Genomic DNA, 20,467 nt, shown 5'->3' with positions numbered 1-20,467 from the left:
GTGTCTGTGTGTGTGAGAAAACATAAAATGCTAAGAAAATTTTTCAGTATAAAAGTTAACATAAGAGATCACATAATAGACTACCATTCAGTAGGATTCAGAGCTGTTGGTGATTTTTTGTGTCTTATGTTATCTGTGGCTACAGGGTAATTTATTTTATTATTATATATAATTTATATGTATTACACACATTTGTATGAGTGTGTAATATTTCATCATATGCCATTTTCAAAATGTAATGAATATTTCAATTAGCAGTGAAGTTAATCAAAAATGAAGCTTAAAAAGAAGTCTGAGAGAGAAATCCCAATCCAAGAAATGAGTAGTGGGAACAGATGTAAATATTCAGTTTCTCAAATGAGTATTTAAAAGTTAGAGGTGACATCCTCAGTCTACTTTATATAGATTTAACTCAGCTTTTTCACATTTCAACTATAGTCAGATCCCATTATTCTATTGTCATGTTTATCATGAAACCTTCCAAGGCAGCATGCACCCAGGAAGCTTACACACTGCCCAGGCCTACATGGGTTACTTGGCAGCCCAGTAGCTATATTTTCATTCTGGGTTATATGTCAGATTAGGTATTATGGAGTTAGTATGTCATATTCCTGATTAATAACATATTTGAGGCTCTAACAAGATTAATTTTATAAACCTGCAAGGCTAAGAACCAGGATTTAGACTGTGAAGAATACATGGATGAATGCATTTTGAAATATCTTGGGTATTAGTAAGCTGATCTCCCTAGATACTGTAACCTAGAGCCCGACTTTCATAATATTTATTTTCCTTATTTTCACGTATAGATAGGTCATAAGTCCCTACAAAGAAGAAATAATGTTTCATATTACTTTGTCTTATCTTCAAAGAAATAACGGTATTTTGCATACAGTAAATGCCTGACTAATATTCGTTGACTGGTTGATTGGTATAGGACTGTTGGGTACACATGCACTAATGAGTTAGCATCTATATTACGCTTCAAAATAATAAAAAAAGTCATCATTGTCTATAATGAATGTAATTCCATGTCAGCTACAAAATGCTAACTTACTTGCAAATATAAAAATATTGCTATTGTTCAAGTTCAAATAATTCACTCTTTCCAAATTCAGCTTCTTTTCAGCATTCTCTGAATCCAAGACAATCCAGAAGAGGCATTCTATGGGATGGGGGGTAGACACTCACGAAGTCAATAACAAAAGTTTAAAATGTGAGAACTCCCCAAAATACATTTTTCAGTGAGGGCATCATGATAATGAAGGTGATGTCAAGGGATTTCTCACATCAGTGGCAGAACCAAACTTAGAAGATTCTATGACAAGTGCTACTGCAACAATCAATCTCATTGTTATTCATTATTATCATCTTTAGAATTGTAGCAAAGGAGAAATCTTTCTAATGCATCCAAGTGGAATTACATTTTATTTATTCTCCAAATTATTGTTTGTCCTGTTAATGTTTATGAAAAGAAATGCTGCATTTCTCACATTAGCCAACAGGGAAGCAATCACTTGCCATGAATCATCACTGGAAATATAAATTGTTTCAAGCATTTGACACATTTGTGGCCTGTGAACATTGAACACTAATAAGCAGAACTCCAGTCCTAAAATGATTTGTCTGACTTCCAAACAATTTAATCCAGAAATGTTCTGGACAGACATCCAATTGCCTGCATGGAGCCTGGAAGAGCAGTGATTTCCCATTTAGGCTTCCTGTCCTTGAAGCTTGCCTCTCTGTATGGTGGGCATCTTTATGCCTTCTGCAAAATAAAAAGGAGAGAAGCAAGCTGGATTTTTGAAAGTGAGAGAGAGTAAATGCAGAGTGACATCAGCTCTAAGTGTTCTTGCTCTATGGACAATGCTGGCCATTGAAAACAGCTTCAAATTCTTCAATACCAATGCTTGTAGCAGCCTGCACAAATCAACATACAGAAACTATGCTTTGTTTTCATTTTTTATTCCTGTTCTTCTAACAACTTATCCAACAGAGTGGGATCTATAATATGCCTTTCATTTCTAATATAACCATTGCAAGGAAATAAAGGACAATATAAACCATTGCAAGGAAATAAAGGCCAATCACTGGCCATGAAAGTCAAGAGCCATTGTGGACTCTGCAGTGGTAGCTCAGAGGTCTCACTTTGAGAGAGAGAGACTCTCTACCTGATCCCTGAGATATTTGTGAGGTTTAATTTAAGGTGTCACCTTGGCTGGATTAAGAAATACCTAGAGAATTGGTAAAGCATTATTTTTGGGTGTGTCTGTGAGGGAGGGTGTTTCCAGAGGAGATTGGCAGATGAGTCAGTGGAATGAGTGGGAAAAATCCATCCTCAATGTGGGTGGGCACCATTCCATAGGCTGGGGTCCTGGATAGGACAAAAAGGCAGAGGAAAGGCAAATTCATTTCTCTCTCTCTCTCCTGAAGATAGGACACATTTCTCCTGTCCTTGAACATCAGGGTTCCAGGCTCTCCATCCTTTGGACTCCAAGACTTGCATCAGTGCCCTCTCCCAGGTTCTCAGGCCTTTAATTTCAGATTGAGAATTACATCATTTGCTTCCTTGGTTCTGAGGTTTTTGGACATGGACTAAGCCATCCACCAACATCAGGGTGTCCAGCTTGCAGATGGCCTATCATAGGACTTCTCAGCCTCCATAAGTGCATGAGCCATTACACCAATAAATCTCTGTCGTATATCTATATAGGTATACCTCAGAGATATTGTGGATTTTGTTCCAGACCATTGCAATAAAGTGAATATCATAATAAAGTGAGTCATGCAAATTTTTTGGTTTCCCAGTGCATATAAAAGTTATGTTTAGTGTATTAAAGTATGCAATATTATGTCTAAAAATAATGTACATATCTTAATTTTAAAAATACATTATTGCTAAAACACGCTAACTATCATCTGAGCCTTCAGTGAGTTGTAATCTTTTTGCTGGTGAAGAGTCTTGCCTCTATGTTGATGGCTGCTGACTAAACAGGGTGGTGGTTGCTGAAGGTTGGGTTGGCTGTGACAATTTCTTAAAATAAGACAATATTGAAGTTTGCCACATAAATCGACTCCTCTTTTCATGAAATATTTCTCCATAGGGTGCAACGATGTTTGATAACATTTTGCCCTGAGTAGAAACTTCTTCCAAAATTGAAGTAAATCCTCTCAAACCCTGCTGCTGCTTTATCAACTAAGTTTATGGAATATCCTCAATCCTTTGTTGTCATTTCAACAGTGTTCACAGCATCTTCACCAGGAGTTGATTCTAACTCAAGAAACCACTTGCTTTGCTTATCCATAAGTAACAACTCCTCATATGTTTAAGTTTTATCATGGGTTTGCAGCAATTCAGTGACATCTTCAGGATCCATTTCTAAGTCTAGTTCTCTTGCTATTTTCACCACATCTGCAGTTACTTCCTCCATTGAAGTCTTCAACCCCTCTCAAAGTCATCCATGATAGTTGGCATCAACTTCTTCCAAACTCTTGTTGATATTTTGACATCCTCTCATGAATCACAAATGTTCTTACTGGTATCTAGAATGGTAAATCCTTTCCAGAAGGTTTTCAATTTGCTTTGCCCAGCTCCATTAGAGGGATCACTGTCTATGGCAGCTATAGATTTACAAAATGTATTTCTTAAATAATAAGACTTGAAAGTCAAAATTATTCCTTGATCTGTGGACTGCAGAATGGATGTTGTGTTAGCAGGCATGAGAAAAACATTAATCTCCTTGTACATCTCCATCAGGGCTCTTGGATGACCAGAACTCTTGGGTCCATTGTCAATGAGCAGTAATATTTTGAAAGGAATATTTTTTCAGAGCAGTAGGTCTCAAGAGTGGATCTAAATGTTCAGATTAGCTGTCATCCAGGCTTTGTTCCATTTATAAAGCAGATGCACAGTAGAGTTTGCATACTTTTTAAGGACCCTAGGATTTTAAGAATGGTAAATGAGCATTGTCTTCAACTGAAAGTCACCAGCTGTATTACCTCCTAACAAAAGAGTCAACCTGTCATTTGAAGCCTTGAAGCCAGGCATTGACTTCTCTCTAGCTATGAAAGTCCTAGATGGCATCTACTTCCAATAGAAGGCTGTTTCATCTACATTGAAAATCTGTTGTTTACGCTAACCCCCTTCATCAATGATCTTAGTCTGATCTTCTAAATAACTTGTTGTAGCTTCTACATCAGGACTTATTTGAGCATGTTGCATTTTTATGTTATGGAGGTGGCTTCTTTACTGAAAACTCATGAACCAACCTCTGTCAGCTTCAAACTTTTCTTCTGCAGCTTCCTCACCTCTTTCAGCCTTTATAGAATTGAAAAGAGTTTTGTTGGGGCCTTGCTCTGGATTGGACTTTGGCTTCAGGGAATGTTGTGACTACTTTAATCTCCAGTCCAGACCACTTGAGCTTTCTCCGTATCAATGATAAGGTAGTTTCACTTTCTTAACATTTATGTGTTCCCAGAAGTAGCACTTTTAATTTTCTTCACGAACTTTTCCTTTGCATTCATGAGTTGGCTGTCTGTGCAAGAGGCCTAACTTTTGGCCTATCTCAGCTTTCCATATGCTTTCCTCATTATGCTTAATCATTTCTAGCTTTTGATTTCAAGTGAGAGACATATGACTCTTCCTTTCACTTGAATACTTAAAGGCCATTATAGGGTTATTAGTTGGCCTAATTTCAATATTGTTGTGTCTCAGGGAATAGGGAGGCCCCAAAAGAAGGAGAGAAATGAGAATGGCCAGTCAGTACAGTAGTCAGACCACACACAACATCGATTGATTAAGTTTGCCATCCTATATGGGTGTGGTTCATGGTGCCCCAAAACAATTACAGTAGTAACATCAAGGATCACCATTCACAGGTCACCATAACAGATATAATAATTAAAAAGTTTGAAAGATGGTGAGAATGTTGTCATTTCAACAATGCTCATAACATCCTTAGCAGGTGCAGATTCCATATCAAGAAACCACTTTCTTTCTTTGTTCATAAGAAGTAACTCCTCATCCATTCAAGTTTTATCATGAGATTGCAGCAATTCACTCACATAATGTGACACAAAGACACAAAGTGAGCACATGCTGTTGGAAAAATGGTGCCAACAGACTTGCTCAATGCAGGGTTACCATAAATCTTCAGTTTGTAAAAAACACAATATCTGTGCAGCACAATAAAGCAAAGTGCAATAAAACAAGATATGCCTATATATACATATCCTATTGGTTCTGTCTCTCTGGAGAACTCTAATACAATATTATAGGTAGTTAAGAAATGACAACCACTAATATTGATATCACAAGCCATACGGCTTAGTAAATATAATGGCCATGCATCCTCATGCCAGAGGTCTTCTCACCTAGAAATCTATTTTAATCTACGGCCCTATAGTGAGAAGAGAGTCTGTTTGAGACAAATAAATCTCTACTAAAATTCAGGAGGTGCGTTTTATCAAGGTGAAATTGTCTTTATTGTTCTCTGTGAGAAAGCATCTCTAACAACAAAAGATTTGGTAAAAACAACTTCTTGCCTTCTCTAATTTGCCTCAAACCTCTACTTGGTGGGTATCTATTGTAAATTAATAGGTCTTTTTTTTACCTTCTACTTCATATTTTCAAGTGGAGGAAAGAATGTCTGTACTTGAGGAGGACATTTTTTCCGTAGGAAACCTGTTCAGTAAAAGTCCTGACACAGGATATTGATATATTGGATATCTTTTGACTCTTTATTTGAGGAAATGGACTCTGAGACTCTTAACATGGGCATTCTATTCAACATATTTGTGTGTGTGTGTGTATCTTAATATAATAGTAACCAAAGTTTAATGGAATGGAATCACAAAAATATAATTATTAAAAGTAGTTGTGGGCATACAGTAGGCTTTCAGTGACTTAAAAAATAACAGCAATCACATGTAGTGAGAAATAATTTTGTTCATGAGTAGTAAATATAAAAAGTATGACTGTCACTTAATCATATAGACTTGAGAAAATTGATCAATTTACACAAACTATAGATTCCTCATGAAAATATATAGGTATCAATTATTTTTCTGCCATATAATGTGGGTATTTTGAAAACTATAAAGCATTATGTATATGTTAGAGGTTCTTAAGTTTTATCAGTATCAGTAAATGATACTGACATTAAGAAAAGTGTTTTTGTTTATATCTATCTTTTAAAGTTTAATATGTAGCATCATATAGACCAAATATTGTGTGTTGGTCCTTATGACATCATAGGATGCGTCACAATCTTTTCATTTCTCTTGTAAAAAGAATACAAAATAAGTTTCCACATGTCTCAACCAGTTAGAATTTGGTAAGTTAGAGGCATAGGAGAATTAGACTTCAGTTTCCATTGCATTGCAAATAAAACCTTTTCAAAGCTCCTAAGTCTTACTGTCCTTGAAAGTGGAATTGTCCAATGAACAAAGTTAAAACATGAATTTTAACAGTGAGTAAATGAGATTAAATAAATTAAGTAAATGAGATTAAGACTCTAAAAACACAACTTCAGGTCTGATTTCATGTGACTTTCAAGAGTATTCTGCATGGAAATATTTTATGTAACATGTATTTATGTAATTAACACTTTATGTTATATATATATTTTACATATTATGAGAATGAGACTGAGAGGGATTAAATTACTTGTCCAGTCACATAACCAATGAGTATTAGAGGTAGAACTCGAATCAAGGATATTAAATTCATAATCTTTTACTTTGAATTTAATTTTATGCTTTAGACTGCTGAGCCACTGAACTTGGTTTCCTTTCAAATAATCATAGTTCTTCACTTGTTACTTCCCTAACAAGTAGTTTTTTGAAAGAACTATTTGTGAACTATACATATGTACTTATATTATTTTGTTTAAGCCACAGATTTCTGATATATATTTAAAATTATATACTAGTTATCATCAATACCATTATGATGATTGTCATTATCATTGAATGTATGGCGATATAATGGTGGACCAAAACATGTACTGTCTCTGTCCATTGCAAAGCTTACTACATAAGCAAACAGTCATACACATGTATAAATACAATGATGATGAGCTCCTTGAGTCAGAGTTGGAGAGTACTATGAAGGCCTGTAATAGAGTTGTTAGAGTAATGCAGGTCAGGAAAGGTCTTCCAGAGATTTGAAAAATAGGGTGGTATTAACCAGACAAAGATGGGGGGCATTAATACATGAACAATACAGTAAGCATTAGGGACTAAGAAAAAAGACCAATATGGCTAGAGGGGAAGAAATGAGATGGTTAGTGGATGAGATGAGGAACAATGTAGGCATGGGCCAGACCATGTGGAACCTTTAGGTCATTAAGTAGTTTCCTTGCTCTACACAAATATCAATGGAGAGTCATAGTATTAACCAGGGGCTGTGACATAATCAGATTCTGATTTTGAACAAATCACTCTGGTTTCAGCATACGGGATGAGGTAATAGAAGACCAGCTGTTGGTTCAGGTAGATTAGTAAGAGGATGGCTGCAGCAGTACAGGCAAGAGAGAAAGATATCTCAACTGGGGTCATGGAGGTTGAGATGGAGGGAAGTGGGAAGATTTGGGAGAAAAAATCAATAGGGATTGGTGAAGAACTAGATATGGTGGATGATGGAGATGATGCCTTGGCCTTTGGTTGGTAACAATGAAACAGACACAGTAGAATAGGAGTAGGAGTTGGAGGAATTATCAGAAGTTCGGTTTTGACATGAGTTTGAGGAGCTTTTGAGACATCCATTAGGAATTGTTTAGAAAGCAGTTGGATGTATAGGTCTGGGTAGAAATATACATTTCTGTGTCATGTGCATAAAATGATAATGGAAATTATATTACCGTAATATTTTCTAAGCGAGTGTAGTGCGAGAAGAGGAGACAGCCTAGAATATAGCCTTTAGGAAATACAACTTTTATAGGCCAGGTAGAAGAGGATATGCCTGCCAAGAAGACAGAACAGAAGGCAATCCAGGAGTGCACTGTGTCACAGGGTCAATAGAGGGAAGTGTTTCAAGGAGGAAGAAAAGGCCAACGACATTAGGTACCATGGAAATGTCAAGTAAGATGAGAACAGAAAAATGTCTTTTGGACTTAGTTACAAGAAATTCACTGGCAGACTTAGTGAGAGCTGTTTCTGTGGATTGATAGGGCTGGAATCCAAATTTAGGAGAGCTGAGAAGTAAAATGAGGAGGCTAAACTAGATCCTCTCTAATGTCCCTTACAACTCTACAATAATATAATGCTGTGATTTCATGCTGCTGGCCAGAGTCTCCTTTGTCACAGATTTCCTTACTCATCCTATTCCTGGTTAATAACACAACTCTTGTTAAAAGAAATTATTTGGCTGGGCATGGTGACTCACGCCTGTAATCCCAGCACTATGGGAGGCCGAGGCAGGCAAATCACAAGGTCAAGAGATCGAGACCATTCTGGCCAACATGGTGAAACCCCATCTCTATTAAAAATACAAAAATTAGCTGGGCATGGTGGTGCGTGATTGTAGTCCCAGCTACTCAGGAGGCTGAGACAGGAGAATTGCTTGAACCCGGGAGGTGGAGGTTGCAGTGAGCCGAGATCACGCCACCGCACTCCAACCTGGTGACAGAGTGAGACTCCGTCTCGGGGGGCCGGGGGTGGGGGGAAGAAATTATTTACAAAGACTATATTACTTTAAGCATCATTACAACCTTAAATTTGACAGAAATCATTTTCTTCTATCTTTATACCTATATTTTGTTTTGGAAATAATCTTGAACACAAAAAAATCTTGTGCTATTTTTCCATGTATAACCAATTGAAGAAATATTTCCAGGAATTGATTTTATATATATTTTTTGGGTCAGGACAGCAGGGATAAAATCAGGTCTAGAGTTTCCATGTGGATGAATTTGGAAGTGAACAGATTTGAAGCTGCAGTCCAGGGATGTCTCACACTACACCATACTGTTTTTCTTTTAAACTGAATCATTTTCTCTAGGCTTTGAAAGTTAAGAAAACACATTTGAAGAATTGATTTTGTATGTAAATAGAATGCTTGGGCACACTGCATTTCATCTAAAAAGAGATTCCTATATTTTCACTGTCTTACTGGGATAGAAATCTTATGAAAGGGCATATAGACTCTTGCTACTCAAAGTGTGATCTGTGGACAAGCAGCATCAACTTCAGCTAGGAACTTCTCAGAAATGCAGAATTTCAGGCCCCACCCCAGACCTACTGGATCATAATCTGCATTTCAGCAAGATCCTCTGGTGATTTATATTAACATTAAAAGGTAAAAAGAACTTGCCATCTTTTTTCTCTGAATCTACTTCTTAAAAACATAGAATTCATTGTTACTCTACTATGATATTTAAACTGATCCAAAGTTTGTCATTTATGGAATAAAAATTAATCATATTATTTTGTTTTAAAATTAAGACCTCCGGTAAAGTGCATAGGTGACTAACAAGGAATATTTCACAAAAAAATAGGTTACTCTCCTAGCTTATAGTAAGACATGCGCTTTTTTATTCCCCCTTCCCAGAAGTTGCTAATTATCCGCATTGGACTATCTGCCCTTCCTCTTTTTTATTAATAATAATATTTGTAATTTTAATTTGAAATAGGGTTACTTATACTTTTGTACAGATTTATGAACTTCATTATTTTCGGTCCCTTTAGCCAATTTAGGAGAATACCATATGCACTTTATTACATGACTGTTCCCAGTGATTAACATCTGGAATGGGCAGATGAACTAAACTCCCAGTTGCACTTTTCCTTGCTCCATTTCTAACATGGAGCCCTGCTCTAACCGTTAACTATGGCAAGAAAAGATTGCTACTGCCCCCTGCCGGTCCATTGTCTCATTTCCTTTTCTACAAATCTGTGACTTGAGGATGCCCGAGGATTTTGAGCCACTGAAGAAAGCTCAGTTGGAAGGGGCTTTCCCTAGTAGAGAGGTAGAGAGATCCTTTGGGAATAGGCGGCTAAAATCAAATGAAAACATTAAAAAGGCGAGGAAGGCATAAAGGACTTCTAAATTAAATTATCGATCTTCATGAACCTTTTTCTGCACACGGGCTTCTCTGTGCCAAGGAAATGTTTCCTTCTCTTCAGCACAGGACTCCTCTTTTGCCTCTGGCTTCCACTTACAAAGAGTGAACTGTCCACACCCTTATTATAATTTCAGTACTCTGAATCCTGTTCTCTGTTTCCTTCCATTTCATTTTCCCACGATTAAACCTTATTCCCTTTTCTGCTTCAAACTCCCGTCCCGCCCACCCACCGACAGGCTAGCATTTCCAGGAGCTCAGACCCCACTTCCCTCACCCTCTCCAGACCTCTGTTCTCCTCTTGCTGTCATCGTACCCCCTTCAGTACCCCCTCGCTGAATGGCTACTCTTTGCCTTCGAACAGCAGGCACGTCCCCTCTTGAATGCTTTTCCCCGACCCCCGCCCCAAGCAACTGAAAAAGGAAACATGCGCACTTCAGAGCTTGGAGCTGTCCGAGTGCTGAAATTTATAGGCTGGGTAAGATCACGTCTCCGTCTCTTTCTATAGCCCTCATTCCAGCACAGGATCTCAGCAATTTTTCTCTCTTTCCCCCACCCACTCCAGCGCGCAGAGTCCTTTCTTCTCTCTCATTTGCAACTTCTTTTTAATAGGAAACATTTTCTAGAAAAAGGGCTTTGCTAAACAGAAAAGATATAAAACAAAAGCCACAGCTATCTAGCATGGCATTGTCACCAACTCCCTTTGCATGGTGATGCGATTAAGGTAGAAGCATTTTTATTATTCAGGAAAAGGAGCTGGGGGATTCATCAGTTCTGAGGCTTTGTCTTTCTGGGTTAGCTGATGGTCCCAAGCCTCGGTTTGACCTGACCATGATGCCCAGGACTGGCACTTTTTCTTTTTTCTCAGCAAACTGTACAAAACCAAATCTCTTTTTGATTTTCAAGGAAACTAGGTTCCTGCCAAATTTTGAATCTGGACAGTAAAGAGATACTTTGTCCTAGCATCTTTCTGGAATCATTTCGGGATATTTTCCACAAGCAACACAGAAACAGGAATGAACCGGCAGCTAGTGAACATTTTGACAGCCTTGTTTGCATTTTTCTTAGAGACAAACCACTTCAGGTAGGTGAAACGACTTTGCATATTGATATTTAAATTGTTTAAAAGAGAATGTGTCATGTAATTGTTATGTATTTCTCTGTGCCCTGGACTATATTATTTTAATTTTATAGAGGAAAGTTATATATCTTTTGTTCATTTTAAGAGCCTAATAATAGTGGGAGGGTGGTAAATTTTCACAAAAGCAAGTTTTATGATGCATAGCCGCACTCTATGCAATTCAACACACATTTTCACAGCCAATGTGATATTAAGGTAGTCTGATGAGTTGCATGCTCTTTACATTTCTATATAAGGGTGATATTTTTGCTTTCAAATTTTTCTGAAAGTAATTTAAAGGGATATTGGGTGCAGTGTTTTTCATATAAGATGATTATATTAATTTGGCAGGAGCATGCTCATTTTAGATAAAATATAAAAGATCCCTAATTCTCAGCCAACTTGAGACTTCTATTATATTTCAGAAACTGGAAGCATACTATGAGGATTACAATTTAGGAATTTTCTTGAAATATCAAAAATTTCTTTTTACTACTATATTCTACTATTCAATCTGTTTGGAAATTGATTGCCTACCAAAATTTAATTAATATGACATAATTGTATTTATGTACGTATGAGAAGTGGAGTATGCATAAAGTGAGAAATTACTATTTTCATGCTTGCATTTTCTACATAGTTTGCGAATAGTTATCAAATCAATTGATACCTCAAAATATCAAATCATTACCAGTAAGTAATATAGTCATCTAATGACAGAGAGTAAAAGACTCAGCAGAGACAGGAGATGCTCTTAAAACAAAGTATAGGACTCTAAATTTAATTTTCATTAAATTTTATGGCATTTTTTCACAGAACCAAGATAAATGGAACACATAGTAATAATGCTATGAATACCGGGAAAACCCACTATGTTCCTTTCAGGTTTACACCTCCTACTATGATTAAGAAAAAATATAGGCTGGTTTTTATTAGAATCATCATCATCATCATCATCATCATCCTCACCACCACCACCATCATAATCAAATAATACTTGATTAATCAGATGATTCTGCATATGAGAATGTGAGTATTTATGCATGATCATATCAATTTTTAACTCCTACAAAATATTTATATCATCTTTGCACTTATTTTGAATATCCCTTCTTTGAAAAACTGGCAAGAATGTGATATTTTCTTAGTGATAGAATTCATAAGACACTATTTGTTAAACTATTGAAAACAAAGCTTATAAAATATATAGTTTAGGGAAGAAATTTCAGTTAACCACTATGTATTGTGAAATAATTAATTTTGCTACAAAGCAAATATGCTATGTGTAATAAGCTCTTTATTACTTTTAACAGGAAAATGAAAATCTGAGAAATTTTTAACCAACTTTCAGTGTTTTGGTGATAAAAAGTCAAAATGATTTAGAAGTGTGTTTACATTAATATTTTTTAGAGAGCCAACAATTTAAATGCTTATATATAAATAACTGATAAAATAATAGAAGTCACATACATGCTCACTGTTGACCTATTTTAAAATGAAATGAAATGTCCAAATGAAGGTTCTCTTTTAGATATCACATTGAAAAATATTAATAGTTGATAGTTGGATTAGAACTAGCAGATGGGAAAATAAGCAATGAAATAATAAGTTTGTTCTGCCCATCTTACTGTATATTTCTTATAAAAGGTAGAGGACTTATATTTAGGGCTGAAATGCTGAAACAAGTTTTTAAGTCAGATAGAAATGATTTTAAGACAATCACATGAATTGAAAAAAATCTCATTTTTCTGAATAGTTTTAACTATATATACATAAAATCTACAACCTAAAACTACATTGTCTGTTCTCAAACATCTTATGGTTAAAGTTTGGAAACTTGAGAGACGTGACTCAGGATTTATAGTTCTCATCATTTAAAGTTAACTTTAGAACATGTACAAGTTCAGAAGTTGGCCAAAGAGTTTGGATTTTTCTGGTTTTCTTCATACTAACATATCAAATATCTTTACCAAAATGTAATGTTAAAAATGCAGTGAGCATTAGTTCTTAAGGGATGCAAATGAAATTGTTGCTAAAAGAGTTAATGATGTGTTTAGGACGGCTTTCTGCAAAGACCATGACTCCAGGTCTGGAAAACAACCTTCACAGACCCTATCTCCTTCAGATTTCTTGGACAAGTTAATGGGAAGGACATCAGGATATGATGCAAGAATCAGGCCAAATTTTAAAGGTAGGTTCCACTTAAACTTACATTAAGCCTTTGAGAAATCTTCTAGATGTTTGAATAGTTAACTGAAAAACATTTTCAGAGCTTTTAATTAAAATGACAAGTATAGTGTTCATTTTGCTGTTATTTTGCACTAGTTACTGATATTTTCATTTTACCTGTCACTTCCCACATTTGAAAACTTTCCTAGTTTGTGTTCTATTTCACGAATAAAACGAGTGTCATAAATTATGGCCATAGTCCCTATTTTTTCGTAAGTGGGAATGTGGCTGAAAGTGAATACAAGAGCAAGTGACAGACTTGACTTGCTTGAATATCTACCAGGATGCATGCAAGTTTCAATGGTTACTCCAAAATATTTGGTTTTGATTTTAAATACCTACATCAAAGTAGAGTTTAAATCTCTATAAAATATGCCACTTTCCATACTTTCAGGCCTCTTTAATTTTTAGACTTTGTAAGAAGAGGTTCTAATTTTTTGTTCCCTTTTGTTTAAGTATTCTCATTGTTTATTTGAAATTGTTTATTTGAAATCAACAGAGATCACAGAATTGTAAAGTGCACATGTCAAAGATGGTGGATACTTTCTTTGTTCAATTAGAAGCAAACCAATGTTTTTTGTTTTTATTTGTTGAACATTACAAAAATGTGGTTAATAGTCTGCAGAAATGCTTTTTAAATATATTTAGTTTATTTTTATTCTGAATCAGAAAAAAACTAATAAGAATCAATTATTAATAATTGAATCATGTTGATGCTTTAATTTTTAAATACATAGTTTAAGTGATGTTGTCTTTTTCTTGTAATGAAATTTAACATAATGCATTGTGAAGTGTTTATAACATTTTGTAAAAGGAGAAACCTATAATGTTCTGGATATTATATAGCAATTCATGCATTGCTTACTTTTGTTTATTGGCAATTTAATGGCACACTTTTCTTCAGTATTGATTAATTTGTATTATTGGCAAATATAAGCATGAAAACTAAATTTTAAATTCATTTCTTCTTTAAATGTTACACCTCTGAATATACCCAGCTATGGGCATATTTTATAAAGAAATATGTCAGAATTTTGGCGAAACAGTATTTTTTAAGTATCTCCAAGAGAGACAACTGAACTACATTCAGAGAAGTTTTTCTGAAAAAAAAAATCTTCATGTTCATCCCATTTCTTAATTTTGTGGTCATTGCTTTGGAAGTCAGTATTTGAAATAAAATCTTGTGAATAACAAACTGAGAACCAGCTTTCAATGGGATTGCTCATTCATATATTTATCCACTAAGCCACTCAACAACTTTTGAGTCTGGATTATCTGCAGAATACTAACTGTTGGGTGCTTTGTAAAATTGGGAGATGAAACAGTTTAGGTGCTTCTATCAAAAATTTTAGTGGAGGGAGGAGATGTTACATGCATACTTTTACTATTAGATAGAAATAGGAAAATACCATTAGGAAATATAGGTAAATTGCTACAGGATTCCAAGAAATGGAAAGATAATTTCCTATTAAGATATTCATGGAAAGCTTTATAGAGAAGGTTCAGAGATGGAAAATTGTTTCACGTTTACGAGCATCTTGTTTCATAGCTGTTATTCGTTTCTTTCTAGAAATACTTTTTCAAAAGGGCAGGAAAGTGCAAAGGGTAATAAAACAAACACGCATGTTGACATTGCTACTTTAAGTGACCACACAAGAATGAGCCATCGTTTCCACATCCAATTTTTTCCTGGTTCTTCTGGGGATATCACCTTTGGGAAATGATATCTATCATGGTTCCAAAGGATAAATAAATGAGGAGAATGTCAGGTTCAGCAAAGTGTGGCCACGTTTTTTTGTTTTGTTTTGTTTTGTTTTGTTTTTGTTTTCGATGTATCTACTACTTAAAAGTCTAAGTACAGGATATTTTAACGACTTATAAAAAAGAAATGGGGCGGATATCACAGAAGACTCTAACGTTAGTGGGCTTCATTGAGTTTTATCTCCCTCTCCCTTTAACTCTTCACTTCAATGAACACTGCTACCTCTTCATAAAATTTATTTACATAGACCATTTCTATCAGATCAATTATCTGACATCTCCCAAAGTTCTCTTCATTTGGGGGAGCTTGGTTATTCCTGGATTTAAAACACTCCCCATTATTTTAGACTAAAATAATTTTTTCTTGAAGTTCCCATGGAATTTTAAATGTCTAATATCCTTCTACATATTTATATTTTATCAATCCACTCCCACACCACATCTGAGAGGGCAGGGAAGTACCTTATTTTATATATACATACACACATAAAATATTGGTAGTGTAGGGAAAATAAGTTATCCTTTTCTCCAGGATAAGGAAATTAGAACAAAGACAGAGAGGAAAAGGTAGATCAATTATGAATATTAGTGCTTCCAACTAGTTGTTGTAGTAGAATGTGAGGGTGGTAACTTTTGAGAGACCAACCAGTAGTCATAGTGGCAAGCAAAGATGATCTTAGCTGAGGTGAAGAGAAGGAAAGAGAAGACAGAGAAAATAGGGAACTTGTAACAAGGAGGAGGCTTAGATAAACACTATAATACTTACCATAGTTGATTAGTAATGTATCAATGAGGAATTTAATATAGTCAGTAGAAATGAAAGAGATTAGGAAATGTGATTGCATATAGAATAGTGACAATCTCCCTGTAACTGTGAAAAAGCAATTGTCTGTGATAGCCATAAACATGATACTGATGATGATGTTGACAATTAAAATAACGGTGACTGATAAGAAGATAGAAGGGCAAAATTTGACCACCAGAATAAAATCAAGAGCCAAATATGGGCCACTGAGGTAAACAGAATGGTTATTCTAGAATTCTTATTAAATATTAGCATATTTCTCTGTTTACCTTGCTACCCTGCATTGACAAGGGCAAAAGAAATGCATACGTATAATTTTTCTTATTGGAAATAATTTTTCCTGTATACTTTTAAGTCAGTAAAATATTGCATGTCTATTCCATATCCCTGATGGGCTTTGAAAGATGTCATAATGGGCATATATATAAGAAGGAAAAATGGATGTAAGCTAGAAAAGATAACCACCAGAAATGATTCAGACTTAGACTCTGTAATTGAGAGATATTCTTAGAAACTACAGGGAAAAAAACCAGCTTTTCTGATGTGTTGAAGCACAAGTGTATAAACAAAGTCATGAGTCAGAGTTGTCAATTGAATTTTATCTATAAGATCCATAGAGACCTGTTTCAGATCTTGTCAAAACATACATTCAGTGAAAATCCTCAATTCAGATAAAAACACAAGCTACATCCATTCACAATTACCTGGTTCTGAAACCATGGTAAATGTTGATTCTATATCAAGAGATGAGCCTCTTTCCCTACTTAGGTGATTTGTCTCATTTTCAGTTGATTTATCATGGTGTTATTCCATCATCCTATCAGATATTCTTCTGTCAGCATTATTGTATCTTGAAAATGCACTTTAAACATTAGGCTTTTAATGAAATGTTCAAATCTGGGCAAAATGCATTAGTTCTGTTTCTTTCTTTTTGAAACAAAGCCTTTATGTATTTTAATGAAATTTTCTTTGAAAATAAAATTAACTTAGCGTTACATCCTAGTTTTCATCCCAATGTGAATAAATACATTTCGCTAAAACATTCTTTTTGGGATAGAATCTAGAGTAGATAATGCCAGGAGATAATTATTCATTCCACTTCTTTGTGCCTGCCATGCACACTATTTTTTCCCACATCTAGAGACCTAAGTTGGAAAGTGTAATGTGTGACATTAAAACCTACATTTGCCTGAAATATGTTTTTCTGCAATTTCCAAAGAGCTAGCAGCTCAAGAGGTGTTTCAAGTATCATAGATCCGCTTCCATGAAACCAGAGGTCTTCAGATTTTGCCCCTTGAAAATGATCATGTCTGTAGCCAAGTGGAGCTAAAGTTCAAATGTTGTGAATACCAATCCCTATAGAAGGTGCTTGAGCACAAGCGTCCAGCGGGGACACTTGGAAAGGGTGCTTCTTTCAGTTAGTGATAATGCAACCCCAGCATCGCCATTTCTTTGATCAGCCTGGTGGGCATCAGACATTACTATGGAACCTGAGAAAGAAGACCAAAATGCTTGCAAGTATCAGAAGCATTGTGCCTGAGTGCAGAAAGTAGCAGAAGCCTCCAGGCACCTGAAAAAGTAACTTCATGGTCATGCTGATGTTGTGGTTTTATTAGGAAATACAGACAGTAATTGGCCCAATTATAAATCACCTTGGAAGTGATTATGGAATTATCTGGATTATCTGCTTGACAGTTACCGTCCTCACAGAAGAATTTGTATTCTCCCTTAATTCTAGGTCTCCCTTAATTAATCAAGAGGCCTGAGGTAAATCACTCTTTAATGGCTGAGATGAAAAAAAGCCCTAATGGTACTAAACCCACATTGAAACATATGAGAGTAATTGTTAAAAAGTATACAGATCTCATTCGGGAAGGGGAACATCACACACCGGGGCCTATCATGGGGAGGGGGGAGGGGGGAGGGGGGAGGGATTGCATTGGGAGTTATACCTGATGTAAATGACGAGTTGATGGGTGCAGCACACCAACATGGCACAAGTATACATATGTAACAAACCTGCACGTTATGCACATGTACCCTACAACTTAAAGTATAATAATAATAAATAAATAAATAAAAAATAAGGATAAAGCAGGGCTTATTCTGGAAATACAGTATCAATAAATCTTTTCATTAAAATGTAAAAAAATAAATAAATAAAAAGTATACAGAAAAAGAGTTTTCAGGTGTCTACAAATGTCAAGTATAAGTCAGAGTTGTCAATTATAAAACTTTTAAAATGATAATACAGCATATGATTTTTTGAGACATTATCTTTTAATTATGAAAGCAGTCATTTTAAAATGGCCTAGAACTAAGCCCAATTTCGAGACAGTTGACACTCTCATTAGGGAAATTACTCTTGGCTAAATATATAGGCTATAGTTATCAGTGGGAACCATTCGTTGAAGAAATTCAAGGCCAACTAAGGGAGAATAGAAAGAAGGAAAGGAAGAATAGATTTATTTTAGGATAAATTATTATAAAATTACCTTGCAAAGTACATACAGCATGGGGGACTATGTATATATTAGTATGTCTATATATATGCACAAATGTTGTATTTATATATGCAATAGAATGTCCCTAAAAGATACACAAGAGAGTGGAAATATCAGGTGCTTCTAAGAAAGGTGACTGGATGCCAGGGAGACAGGGGTAGGAAGAAAAGTTACTTTTCTCTGCGTGCCTCTTGAATGCTGATCATTATATGTATTTCCAATTCAAAAGGGTAATTGTTAAGCACTTCTAGAGAGGTAAAGCTCAAGGGAGCGCCTCTCTTGGGTAGTATGGTCCGTGGTGGCAGATTAGAGTCAGTGTCACTCTTACTTTAAGTGCAGTAACATGCACGTGGCCTGATTTCAATAGTACCCAAGCCCTTGAAAGAAATCCCTTGCCCAATAACTATTCTAACCTAGCTTGCTATTATAATGGCTAAAATTACAGCACTGTTGCTTCTGTTCTTGGATTAAAGATTTTATTTCATATTAAAACCACTTGATGGAAATGACAGTAAGCCTAATTAGTCTTTTACTCCATAATTTGAATGAGAGTATTTGGTTGTAGTCTGGCACTGTGGAAGAATATTGATGGTGCAAGGCATTATAAAACAAGACAATAGGGGAAAAAGGTTATTGAAAGGAAAGGCTGGGAGTAACAAAGGGAAACATATATGATAGTTTCGTTCAGAGACAATATTGATGAAGATTTTTGAACATCAAAAATCACTGGCTGTGTCACAATTTATTATACAAATGTGTTGGTTGGTGTTCATACAACTTTTGTGTGCTGTATGAACACCAATCAACACATTTGTATATACTAGGCTCCTACTGTGGACCCACAAGGTTTTTTTGGGATTTGAAGTGGCATCAAGAGGGCATCTACAGCATTCTAATGCACCCTGGTAAAGCATATTCCAATAAGTCTGTCAGCATGTCTTTTCTTCCATAGTGACAGGGTAGTATAGTGGAAAGAGCCGTGAACTTGGATCCAGAAGACCTATGTTCATGTCCTGGTTCAGCCATTTTTGAGAAAAGATGTCTTCACCTATCTGTGCCTCAGATTTTCTTCTGCCTTTACCTACCTCACTTGGGTTGTACTGAGGATCAAATGATACCATGAGCATGAATTATTTGTTTTCAACTGTTACTAATATACAGATAATTTGAATTATTATTGCAATTCCTCCATTTTTCTTTTATAGTCAACACTTACTGTGTATTGTGAAAACAGCTGCTTGATTTTCTAAATGGAAGAAACAAGTTAGAGAAATTTGGGCATCTCAGATTCCTACCAGAGTACCCATAATGTAGATGTCATATGCCTCAGTTGGTTTTCCTTTTATTAGTTCGGTGGGGAAATTTCCAACCTGAAATGACTATTTCATATTCCTAAATAGAAAACAAAGAGGGAGCCATTTGTGGGAGGGAATTATCTTTACACATTCAAATCCCATCTCTGATTATTTTCTTGGACTCATTTTAAAAAATAAACCAAGTAAGAGAAATAGAACAAATTTAACTTAGTCCTATAAAGGATGACCTTAAATTTAACTGAAGATAATATGACTGCCATTTCTGATGTATTTTTCTTGTCCAGTTACTATAGTTGCAAGGTTCATTGCACAATAGTACTGAAATGATTTCCTATTTTAGAATAAGTATTTTAAAGAGAGCATTTGGTCTCACAACATGGCAGGTTAAGTGCACCAGAAATGGAAGCCCATAATTTTTTTAGTCTTTGAGAAAGTACTGCATTGCTCCTTCATTGATTCTGGGTGACCCCATATCCTTAATTTTCATTATTGAATGAACTTAAATATTTTATCCTTAGTTTATAGAGCTTGCTGGTCCTCCATGTCCTGAAGGATAATTCAGTCAATTTTGCTGATAATCTGAGACTTAGATGGCAACAATATTCAGGTCTCTTGGTGCTTAATGAATGGACAGTATAATGTGTTCAGTTGGGGCAGTTAGGTTCAGAATA

At 35.5% G+C, this 20,467-nt stretch overlaps 1 protein-coding gene across 3 annotated transcripts in view; it reads left to right on the top strand.

Annotated features, from left to right (window-relative positions):
* Nucleotides 1-10,327: 10,327 nt before the first annotated feature.
* The window catches only part of GLRA2 (glycine receptor alpha 2), a 220,310-nt gene continuing 210,170 nt past the window's right edge, over nucleotides 10,328-20,467 (top strand). The window contains exons 1-3 of one of the 3 annotated variants that reach the window (XM_007991077.3): nucleotides 10,328-10,539; nucleotides 10,968-11,145; nucleotides 13,239-13,372. In XM_007991077.3, the coding sequence (XP_007989268.1) occupies nucleotides 11,078-11,145; nucleotides 13,239-13,372 (202 nt within the window). In that variant the 5' untranslated portion in view covers nucleotides 10,328-10,539; nucleotides 10,968-11,077. The other 2 variants (XM_073013864.1, XM_007991076.3) reach the window with 2 other exon arrangements.

The sequence above is a fragment of the Chlorocebus sabaeus genome, chromosome X, assembly GCF_047675955.1.
Source record: "Chlorocebus sabaeus isolate Y175 chromosome X, mChlSab1.0.hap1, whole genome shotgun sequence".
Classification (NCBI taxonomy): Eukaryota; Metazoa; Chordata; class Mammalia; order Primates; family Cercopithecidae; genus Chlorocebus; species Chlorocebus sabaeus.
This window is presented reverse-complemented; position numbering and strand designations above follow the sequence as displayed.